Here is a 12,356-nt window from a genome sequence, read left to right on the forward strand (position 1 = left end):
TTGAAGAATATATAATAAGTGTGCAGTTTATAGATCAGCAAAATTAAGAACATGTTATTTCTCAAGATGTTCGCTGGGGGACTAGAGAGATGGCCTAAAGGTTAAGAGCACAGGATCCTCTTGCAGAGGTCCTAGACTGGATTCCAAACATCCACATGGTGGCTGTCTCAACCATCTATAACTCCAACCCTCAGGGATCTGATCCCCTCTTCTGGCCTCAGAAGGCAAAACATCTGAGTGGTGCACAGACATATTTACAGACAAAATGCCATACACAGAAAACAAAAAGGCTCAGCTGGGACTGGTGGCACACGCCTTTAATCCCAGCACTTAGGAGGCAGAGGGAGTTGGATCTCTGTTCAGGGCCAGCCTGATCTACATAGCAAGTTCCAGGACAGCTAGAACTACAAATAGAGAGATTCTTTCTTGGAGAAAGCAATGCTCAACAGAAGTCCACTTGCCTATTACTAAGCAGAAGAGACCTTTAATCCAGCCTTCTTTGGAATGAACAACTAGCAACAGGTACCGTGTGAATCATAAACAGTGTAGGGGATGTCACAGCGGGGAGGCAGGAAGGGGTGAGTGGATGGGAGGGGGAACACCCTCATAGAAGCAGGGGGAGGGGTATGGGATAGGGGGTTTCTGGACAGGAAACTGGGGAAAGGGATAACATTTGAAATGTAAATAAAAAATAGCCAATTAAAAAAAGAAAATTGATCTCACAAGGACTTAGGAGATGTTTAAATGATACACAGTTTAATGCAGATAATAACAGCAACTGCTTTTTGGGTGTTTATGGTTCACATGTAGATGAGCTACAGCTCGATTGAAGCCATTTTTTTTAAAGTTAGGGCAGAAATGTATCCATTCGAGGAAATAGCAAATAAACACATCTACAGGGAAGCAAGCAGGACACTGCAATGGGGGGACACGTGACTCAACCTCCAAATAAGCTCAAAGTTAGGGGTGGAGGGGAGGAACGCAAGAACATGGCGGAAAACTAAGTGACTGAGATGGAATCCTACATGCTGACGCTCTCCTGAATTCTGATCTGAGGAGCCAACTACAAAATTTGATTTTAAAACCAACAAGGAAATAAGAGATACCAGACAGTAGATGATAGCGTGGTTCAGTGTGATAGTGAATGCAGTCAGTACGGAAACGCCAACGTGCAGTATCCTATCTCCCCCAGTGACAACCGTCATCAACGAGGACCTTTTCAAAGAGAAATTAAATTTGACAAGCACTGCACACCCTTTGAAAAAATACTGCTGCTAAGAAAATGTGGAAATTGGAGGCTAGTAGAAAGAGTGAGGCACAGAAGGAAGACTGTGTAAATGAGAGTGGAAAGGGGGCACAAGTGTGACCACTGACAGGGCGGCATCAGTGAGGGAAACCACTGCAAAGCACGTAAGTAACTGAGGTGGTAAACCTGGTGCAAATTTTACGGAACATAGTCAGTTACACTGTGCATACTCTAGCCAGTCAGCTCCACAGACATGACAGATAAGCAGAGACAGATTTAAACCACAAGGCGAAGTAACACGAGAGGAGGTTAAAGAAATTGAGGGAAAGATGCAACAGGGTAATCAGAGCTCACAGAAAGTAAGTTCTTTGTAAAGACAGAGGAGGACATGGGGCAAGGACAGTAAACGGTTAGTGGATTTGTGCTGTCTGGGTCTTCACAGTCATGAGAAGAGCTGGAGTCAGGATACCAGAATAAGAAGACAAGATATGGCAATCAGACTGGCAGCAAAAGCAAAATATATACGAGTTATAGTCATTTATAAAAACCAAATCTGGTGTATAGCTATGGAACTTTGACTAACTAAGGTATAATTCAAGAAAATAACATGACAAAAGACAGAGTTTAACATAATTAAAGGATACTCCCATGCACATTGAAATTATCCAGAAATCCATGTATTATTAAAAGGTCCCAACTAACTAATATTGCTCATAAAAGCAAGTTGCTGTTTTAAAGTTTTAGTAACACAAACATTTATAACATGTTATTACCAGTCAATCAAACCCCTCACCCCATTGGCATATAATATTTGTTCAATATTCAGTATGTTTCCTTAGCTACACGTGGACTGTAGAGTCCCCTTCCGTGTTTAAGCCAGCGTCTCCCACTCACTGCGCCCATCCTCCCTCCACCTCCAGATGCTCGGACCACAGCAAAGGACACCATTCCAGCCACTCTGTCCCTTTCAGTTTTCTACATTTGAAATTTAAAGTATTCTAATTTTAAGATAAATGAAGGCTAAATGAAGGTTGGTTTTAATTTTTATTCTTAACACAGATATGAGTTTAAATAAAAATTAATATCTCGTAATAGCTTCTTTCATAAAAGACAATTTGCCTGAATCTGCGATGCCCAGTCTACAATATGATACAATAGCTATTTCCTATTAAAGGGATAGACAGTTGCAAACCCACATGGTGCCTACCTCAGTGCCTACTTGTACAAGACTCTAGTTTTCATATAATAAACCTAAGTATAACCCCCCAGCATTGATTAAGTCCTGCTCACAGAGCTTCAGGGCTGACTAGGAAACCAACACTTCTCCAGCGCCCTCAATGCATCTGAACTGGAAATGCAACAGGCCTGGACTGCTGCAGATCCCAGGTTACTGACTTCTCTGTCAGTTCTTTTCTTCAGTAATGCACTTGCAACACTCCATGACTTGAGCATGCTACTTACTGTGGTGTGGTGGGATATATTACCAACTATGTTGAGGTTTTTGAGCAGCTGGGGGGAACCACTGTACTGTCCAGAGATCTGCTTTCTAACTTCAGCAGCAACCGTTCTATAACAAAAAAAGTAATGCATTACAAACACACCCATACCTGACATGCACACGTGCACATGTTAAAGAAAACTCATTTAGAATGGAAGAAGTACATTAAAATTTATTTATAAAATAACGTCTCAGCATATTAAGACTAAATTAATAAATTATCTTAACAATTTTGTTCTTGCTTATAATTATAACATCTTTCTTGTTTAGCTTTTTTGAGATAGGGCCTCACTATGCAGTTCTGACTGGCCTAGAGTTCGCTCTGTAAAGCCGGCTGGCTTCAAACTCACTATAATACTGTTTTTAATACTGATGGAAGATACAAGCAGTACAGCTAATTTTTACATGGCTGGTTTCTAATGTGTAGGAATATAATCTATAAGAGAGTATAAGCTATAAAATACATATATGTTAAAATATATATCAAGATTGGAAACCTAAAATATTTTATATACATCAAACTATGCTAAGAATTGGATGGAAAAAGCTCTTCCTTATTTTCTAATCCTACTACCTCCTCACTTGTGCCCCAGCAGACTGTTTTCTATTTCCAACTACTAAAGAACGGCCTTGCACTCAGACAGTAAAAGCCTCCCATAATCTGAACCTAATTTCTCTTTCCAGCCTTTCACATTATTAACCAAACTCTTTTCTAACTTTCCATATTCTTTGAGAATTTTATATATGCATACAATTTGCTTTAGTAAAGCCCACCCCATTATTCCCTCGCCTTCAAATCCTCCACATGACTTTCCCCTCCTTACTTGGTGCACTCTCTTTAGCAGACTGAGTGACCGTATAGAGTCTAGGGCTTCTACTGAGCCATAGTGGCCCGTGAGCAGCAGCAGCCTTGATGTTGTCAATGAACACAAACTGTTCCCTGAGAATTTGTGCCTCTCTTGTTAACCAACTCAATTCTTAAGGCATTTTAAGGATAAAACTCAAGTGACAAGATCTTCATACAAACTGTGTTGAGCCAAGAAGGCATTAGAATACAGAAATTCCAAGACTTTAAGGTATTTGTTGGCCTTTCATATTAGTATTTTAAATTTATTTAAATAAGTGGTTTAGACAAAAATATTTTAGAGATTCAAATGTAGTCATAACTTATTAATGACTATAGTCCTCAGTGTCCACAATCAACCAAAACACACAGTGACTTCCGAATTATGCAACAAAATAACTTTCCCCATTACATTGATGAGTTTTTTTTTTTTAATTTATTTAATACTTAATAATAATTCTTTGGTTTCCGGGCAAACATCCCCCTCCCCCCTCCCCTTCCTTATGGGTGTTCCCCTCCCAACCCTCCCCCCATTGCCGCCCTCCCCCCAACAGTCTAGTTCACTGGGGGTTCAGTCTTAGCAGGACCCAGGGCTTCCCCTTCCACTGGTGCTCTTACTAGGATATTCATTGCTACCTATGAGGTCAGAGTCCAGGGTCAGTCCATGTACAGTCTTTGGATAGTGGCTTAGTCCCTGGAAGCTCTGGTTGCTTGGCATTGTTGTACATATGGGGTCTCGAGCCCCTTCAAGCTCTTCCAGTTCTTTCTCTGATTCCTTCAACGGGGGTCCTATTCTCAGTTCAGTGGTTTGCTGCTGGCATTCGCCTCTGTATTTGCTGTATTCTGGCTGTGTCTCTCAGGAGCGATCTACATCCGGCTCCTGTCCATCTGCACTTCTTTGCTTCATCCATCTTGTCTAATTGGGTGGCTGTATATGTATGGGCCACATGTGGGGCAGGCTCTGAATGGGAGTTCCTTCTGTCTCTGTTTTAATCTTTGCCTCTCTCTTCCCTGCCAAGGGTATTCTTGTTCCCCTTTTAGAGAAGGAGTGAAGCATCCGCATTTTGATCATCCTTCTTGAGTTTCATGTGTTCTGTGCATCTAGGGTAATTCAAGCATTTGGGCTAATATCCCTTATCAATGAGTGCATACCACGTGTGTTTTTCTGTGATTGGGTTACCTCACTCAGGATGATATTTTCCAGTTCCATCCATTTGCCTTAGATAAACAAGATAATTTGTGATTAGATAAACAAGGAATGTCATGCCCATATAATAAATTTACTCATTTGTAAAAAGAAATGGGTGTCAATCATGAAAGAATAGTCTCAAGTGAAAGTAAACGGTCTGAAAAGGTTATGAGTTATGTAATGTCTGCTTTATGGTATACTGAAAGAGGCAAAACTATGTATAGAGTAGAAACAACTGCTCTAGGGGCTGGGAGGGGAGGAGAAAGGCAGTGGAAGTTGTCTTTCTATTGCTGTGATCACCATAACTAAAATAACCTGAAGAGAAAAGCACTTTGAAGAGGGTGCTGCTTGCTAGTTTGCTCACCTGCTTCCTTACATAATAGGGAAGGGGGGGACACATCCATCACCGGTTGGTCCCTCCCACCCCAATAAGAAAATACCCCACAGACCTTGCCTATGGCAATCTGATGGAGATACTTTCTCAATTAAGGTTGCTTCTTCTTCCCAGATGATCCTGGCTTGTATCAACTTGAAAAAGCAAACAAACAAGGAAAAAACTAACCATCATAGGGAGGAAAACTATTCTGTGTGACATAATAGTGGGTATATCATTACATATAAAAAAAAAATCCCTGTTGTAATCTGTGGACCTTCGTCAATAGTAACATATACTAACACCAGCTCATTCAATCAAAACAAATGTGCATATTTAGACATTAATAGTAAAAGAATTAGGAGGGTAGTAAAAAAACAGCAGAAGTCATCATGTTTTCAAAATTTTAAGATTTAAAAACCTGGACCTTTGTAGCCCACAAAAAGCTAGACTTAGGCAGAGAAAGATTTACTCATCGTGGCCACACTGAGAAAGGGGGAAAGGAAAGGAGAGGAGAGGAGAGGAGAGGAGAGGAGAGGAGAGGAGAGGAGAGGAGAGGACAGGACAGGACAGGACAGGACAGGACAGGACAGGACAGGACAGGACAGGACAGGACAGGACAGGACACCTCAGTTAACTAGGAGCAAAAGAGAGAGCATCAAAAACAGCCTGAGGTGAGAGTTGAAAGCTAGAGATGGAACACAATCTTTTTAGACAGAGGACAGATTGAGGAGAGGGCAAAGGGTAATTCTGTAGTCTCTGCAGGAAAAAAAAAAAGTCTCTTTAATTGAGGACTCCATTTGGCCTTTTTCTTTAAACTGGAGGTTGGGCAGGTACAGGCAGTACTGATTGTCAGTGGAGTTCAGAAGACAACCTTTGAGAACCCTTTCACTCCTGTCCTATCCACCAGTCCTTTAATAGAGTCCAGGTAATGCAAGTGTCTCTTTCGGGGTTGGGGAGGCCTTCATTTGTCAGTCGAGAATCTTAAGGTTACATCACATGCTTTAGGTCACACACACAGTTTGTGGGTGTTTTTTCTCTCTTTTTTTCTTTTTTCTTTTTCTTTTTCAAAAAGCGCATTGAGAAGGGTTCAAACTATTCTTGGGATGCATCTAGAGTCACACACAAAAGGAGGATCCTGGTTGGATTCAAGGTTCCTTAGTGAAATGGCATTAAGGATTGGAAAAGAATCGTAAAAATTCATGGTGCAAAAAGCTCTCTGGCTCTCTCATGGTTACAAGGGGGCAGAGAGGCTGCTTCTTCAGTCAGCGGCACATTGAAAAAACTCTTTAAGCTAGCCTGGCCAGATGCTGCTTATGGCTCTCCTGAACCTGCCTGAACTTGGACTCCAGGCCTTTCATCTGGTTCTCCATCTTCTCCACATACTGCAGGACTCTCTGAGTCCGCATGCCCAAGACTTCTATGGATTGAGACATGTTTTGCACCTTTTCCAGTAGCTGCTATTTTGTGCTGGCATGGTCTGCTGGGGGGTGACCACCGTGCAGATACACTTGCCCTCACTGTCCTGGGCAGAGCTGCAGCTCACCTCGGGGTTGGTGGGCAACACACCGGCTGCGGTCCAACATCCCGCTGCTGGCGGCCAAGAGCCGGGTGGTATTAAGGCCCATCAGGGAGAGCAGTGTTTGGAACATGCAGTTGGTGATCCTGACCATGGTGCTTAGCACAACTCCGATCTTCAGCAGCAGCACCGACATTGCGCCTCCTGTGCCTGCGCTGCACGGCGCCGGCTCCTGCACCCCGGGCAGCCTTAGACCGCGAGTACCACAGCGGGCAGGGGCGCCTGGCTTCATCTCGGATCCCCCTCTGCCCGCCGCGCCCGCCCGTCTGTGCGCCCTGGACATCCCCGCGCCGCCTCGGTGCCAGGAGGTGACCAGGCAGCTCTGCACCGCTGGTGCAGCCCGCCGCTGCAGCGTCCCCACGCACTCCACTGCCGAGAAGGGCCATAGGGTTCTGAGCAGGCGCAGCAGCGGGGTGGGGGTGGGGGCAATGCAAGTGTTTCTTAACCATGCTTAAAAGTCCTTACATTTCTAATCCACTTGTCAAAACTAAAGTAACAACAACAAAAATCCTTCAGAAAGGGGTTGGGGATTTAGCTCAGTGGTAGAGCGCTTGCCTAGCAAGCGCAAGGCCCTGGGTTCAGTCCCCAGCTCCGAAAAAGAAAAAGATAAAAAAATCCTTCAGAAAGAAATATAATCAATTTAGGGTGTTGTTGTTGTTGTTGTTGTTGTTGTTGTTGTTGTTGTTGTTGTTGAGGGCAGTCCTGGCTGCCCTGGAACTTGCTTGTCTAGTCAAAGCTGGCCTCAGTCACAGAGAAGCACCAGCCTCCACCTCCCAAGTGCTGGGATTAAAGGCATAAGGTTCCATCTATGTTCATTCTTTGAGACATGAGAAAGGGAACTCAGTTCTGACTCAAGAAACCAGAAACATCACACATCAATTGCTGGTTTAAATGTTAAAGAGAGAAACAATTGAGACAACTACTTCAAAAGAGATCACCTTTATTTAATAATGGATATAAGTCCTCTTCCTCTGTGAGGTGGGGTCCACTCACTAACCTAACTATATTTTGTCCTCATCTAACTCAATTTTACCTGTAACTTTTTCCTTCTGAATTCTACTGAGTCATTCATGCCCACAATTTCTTGGATTCCAGGAACCGCTGATCTGATTAATAAATATCTTTACAACAAGAGGCCAAAGCTATCCCCAAGAAACAGTCTCACAGACAGATGACCGCATGATAACAGTGTCTGGCTAAGCAGGAGCAATTACCCTGCTGCCATAATGGAACCATTTCTCCTGATGACAGAACCAGGGCAGAGGAACAATCTTCTCACAATGGGGACTGATTTGTTCCTTCCAGTGATGAAGATTTCTCTGGAGCTTTGCAGAAAGTCTCCCCTCCCCCGCCTTCCCCCACACACCTTGGTTTGTTTGGGGGTTTCTCTACAAATGCCACACTGACCTCCAATCTCAGTAACACTCCTGCCTCAGTTTCCTGAGGGCTAGGATTGAAGACAGGCACCACCACATCCACCCAGCTCAGAGATGCTCTTGAGATGATGATGAACCATACCACCACCTAACTGAGATTATCCGCTCAGCCAAATCACATGCATGCAAAGCACAACCCTTGCCTTTTTTTAAACACTCTAAGAACCTCAAAGCCCTTGTTAGCTCCTCAGGGCAGAGCTCAGGCCATAGACTCTCTCTCTTCTTCCCTATCCCTACACCAATTAAAATGCCTCTCATGCCTCTCACCACTACTTGTCTCTGGCATTCATGACAGGCAGCCAAGCCTGCTCTGCCCAGGGCCCCAGAGAGCCCTTTGCAAATATTACCAATGTGTCTTACTTCCACATGTTGTCATTTCCCTAAAAGGCAAAATTGGTAATAATAAGATGTAATAATGCAAAAATTAAATCATTTTAAAATAAACTGTAACAGCAAACATAAGCTGTCTGCCTCCCAGACAAGAGGCCTATCTCAACCTCCTGAACAAACTCTCCATCAACAAAAACCACTCTCTTCACCAAACTACAATTCAATGTATCCGAAAAAGATGACATAATTAACTTAAAATCCTCCACCTTCAGTTACTCTTGCCAGCCATTTTCTTGCTCCTATTGATGACTTCTAATACAAAGCACAACAAGTCAGGCTTTCCATCCTCACTTCCATAAGCTACTAACACAAACTGCAGAGTGGAAAGAACAGAACAAAGTCAAGGGGCTTGGAGTTACCTATGCTACTCAACTATGATATGAAAATCCCTATTTCCCTCAAGAAAAAAAAAACAATCTAAAATTTGATCTATTTATCTTCTTTTTAAATCTCCAATTTTACAAACTCCATCACTGTTAATACAATCACAGTTTGACACAAGAGATCACTGCACTGGTTAATCATATAGGATGCTGGAAATGAGCAACAGAAGAAACACATCAAAGCACGAGAAGTGAAATATGTTCTTTTACTGATGGTTTTCTGTTTTGAATTTGAAGACCTTGAAGTATTGTTTCTATATATAAATTTAAAGAAATAATCAAAATGAGGCAGAAACAAATTGTAAGGAATGACAAGAAGTGGAAAGGAAGTTAACATGAGAATGATTTTCATGGAAGAAAACTGAAGAGAAGTTTTTAGTGAAAAGGAATTCTGCATTACAGAGTAAGATTCTGCCAGAGAGTAAAATGACTAAACGGAATTGTGAGAACTGTAGGCTTCACAAGGAAAGAAAGGAGGCATGGGAACAAGACAACCTGGCAATGTACTTTCTCTCAGTGTTTATCACAGCCAGAGAAAACCCAAAAGCTGCCTGGGAGTCCAGAGTCTTAAATTCTTTCGTCTGGTGAAGACTGTCTTTAAGGTCTGACCAGCAAAGATGTGACTGAGTTGGAAGGAAATGAGAAAGCAAGTTGCTATCAGGGCTGTCATCCTCCAGTCCACTTTAGATGTCCCAGAAGGAAGAAGCCATCTTCAGAGAGTACGCCTTATTTCCCAATGTGGGACTCTCTGGCCACCAGTATAGCTGGAGGAACTCATTGTGCATTCTGATGAAGAGGGGACAATGAAAGAGGGGCTGTCCAGACTCTTCAGAGACAGAAGGTAGTGGCCAAGCTGACTCCTTATATTCCCTCTTTCAATTGAGTAATAACAGGGTCAAGATCTCCTGTTTGATGCACAACCCAGATTCCTAAGCAACAAAGGCCTGGTTCCCAGAAAGATGCTGGGGTTATATTAACATGGTTGTTTGAATGTGAATGGTCCCCACAGGCTCTGTGTTTGAATGCTTGGTCCCCAGGTAGAACTGTTTGGGAAGGATTAGGAGGTACGTCCTTATTTGAGGAGGTGTGTCACTGGGGGTGAGCTATGAGGTTTCAAAAGCCCACACTATTCCTAGTACTGTACCCTCCATCCTACAGATCAGGATGTAAGCTCTCAGCTAGCGCACCAGCACCATCCTGCCCACCTCCACCATACTATCCACATGATGATCATGAACTAACATGGGAAACAGGCCCCCAGTAAGCATTTCCTTTTACAAGCTGCCTTGGTCATGGTGTCTCTTCACAGAAGTAGAAAGTAACTAAGACACGTGCTTAAAGTGGTCACTGAATTTACCCACAGTCCAACTCATCCTGGAATGGAAACTCTTTACAGGTAGATTCTTGGGGTAACAAAACCCCCAAATCAAAAGAACATCATAGCCGAAGTAATAGATCCATACGTGTACTGTCAAAAGGATAGTTAATATCCAGTAGCTCTATTAGAGAAATGGAAACACAAACCAGAAGCACACTACCTGGAAATTATCAACAAATGTATTTAGAGTCAGGCTACTGAGAAGACTTCACATTTATCACTTAGTTTTTGTCAATATTGTTGCTGGTTAAATGTAAGCTTTCCTTTGCAAAACAGAAAAAGCTTAAATTGTAAGAGGACTTTTAAAAGAATTACCCAGATCTGCCTAAAATAACAGTTGTTTTAGCCTCTTGTTTTAAGAATAGTGTAGGGTGGGACAGAGAGATGGCTCAGCCTACCGAAGTGTTTGTTACTCAGGCCAGGTAACCAGAGTTTTATCCTTGGACTGCACATGAAGGTGGAAGGAGAGAAACTGATTCCACAAAGTTCCCTGTCGTCTGACTTCCACACTCCCACATGAGTCACACAGACACATGCATCACACAGACACACCATGTGAGAAATATAATGAAGTTACATGTAGCATGGAGACTCTGTCATCCGATAAACTGTAAGAGCCAGTTCTAACGTTAAAGGCTACACTGGTCAGCTGTGGAAAGGCTCACAGAACTTGGTTGTGGCTTCTATCTGTTGCTGTGCCCTACACATCAGAGCTTCCCAGACAGAAGCTAAAGGTCCTTCCTAAAATGTGGAAGGTCCTTCCACAGAAAACATGTTCTGAAAGTGCACCTTAGCATGCAGATTAGCAGGTAATAAAATATAATCAACTGAGGAAGATGATATCAACTCTTTTTTTTTTCCTTTTTCTTTTTTTCAGAGCTGGGGATTGAACCCAGGGCCTTGCACTTGCTAGGCAAGCGCTCTACCACTGAGCTAAATCCCCAACCCCTGATATCAACTCTTAATAGGTGTATATAAGCCTATTAACCTCCATCTCCTATGGGATTATAACTGTATCCTATAAACCATGGATTAGGTATGTTTAAATACTGGGAGGACAGAGGTATTATGTTCCTTACACTGTTCACTCTTCCTTTGAGTTACAAGGTGCCTGGATTCATCATACCAGAATCACCATGACATACAAACCACGTGTATTACTAAAGTTCACGCTGAAGCTAAAGGAAGGAGACCTACCTTCTCAATGTTCTCTCCACTTCTCTAGCTTTTTCACTCTCTGAATAGTTACACTCTTTTGTACATTAGCCAGAATCCCAAAATGAATTTATTGCAACTGTATTTTAAGACACAACCATAAGTATCCTTTGTGTCTTATTCTTCTAGTTGACCTCTTTGCTTAGCTATCTATGTTTTGGACTAGATTCCCCAGGATATTAAGCCTATATTTTTCTGGGCTATTTGAGCTGGAAATATCACTGATTTAATTCGTGGTTTATGTCATAATCAAATAATGCTTTAAAATGCTGTAGTAAAACACGAGAAAACTCAAGGTAGGGCACCCAACTATTCCTGGCAGTACAACTATTGTGTATCAGCACTAACAGGATTCACACAACTACTATGAAGATGCAGACCACTGGCTGCCGTAAGCAGTTTAAGAATAAGGAATGAAATGTGTCTAGAAAATACTTGCCACTAAGCAAGGCTGACATCTTTGGGTAAACTCCTATATTATATACACTTTCAAAGTATTCTTTTCCCGTTTTTTAAGCTATAATTTTGTAAGAAAGTTTAGCATGCCCAAAAGTGTATCCTGTATTTTAACACTTCAATATGTATTCCATTGACATTGGCTAAGCACGTCCAAAAATGTAGCCACCATTGAACTAGTCAGTTTTGTGTCACGGACCCCAAATGTCCAATGTGTGTGTTTATGTGTCTATATGCACACATGGGCATGTGTGGGCATGTGTGTGCATGCGTATGTGTGTGTATGTGTATGTATGTGTGTGTACAAGGGCACATGAGTGGAGACACACTCAGGAATGCACATGAAAACAGGCCATATGACAACTTCAG

At 42.4% G+C, this 12,356-nt stretch overlaps 1 protein-coding gene and 1 pseudogene across 8 annotated transcripts in view; both read right to left on the reverse strand.

The window, feature by feature from the left end:
- Nucleotides 1–12,356, reverse strand: part of Dock7 (dedicator of cytokinesis 7) — a 183,874-nt gene that overhangs the window by 155,815 nt on the left and 15,703 nt on the right. For all 8 annotated transcript variants that reach the window (NM_001415886.1, NM_001415885.1, XM_087549058.1 and 5 more), the window contains 1 exon segment: nt 2,708–2,813. In NM_001415886.1, the coding sequence (NP_001402815.1) occupies nt 2,708–2,813 (106 nt within the window).
- LOC148005933 (noelin pseudogene) lies at nt 6,355–7,164 on the reverse strand (annotated as a pseudogene).

The sequence above is a fragment of the Rattus norvegicus genome, chromosome 5 (assembly GCF_021556685.1).
Source record: "Rattus norvegicus strain SHRSP/BbbUtx chromosome 5, alternate assembly SHRSP_T2T, whole genome shotgun sequence".
In the NCBI taxonomy this organism is placed as follows: domain Eukaryota; kingdom Metazoa; phylum Chordata; class Mammalia; order Rodentia; family Muridae; genus Rattus; species Rattus norvegicus.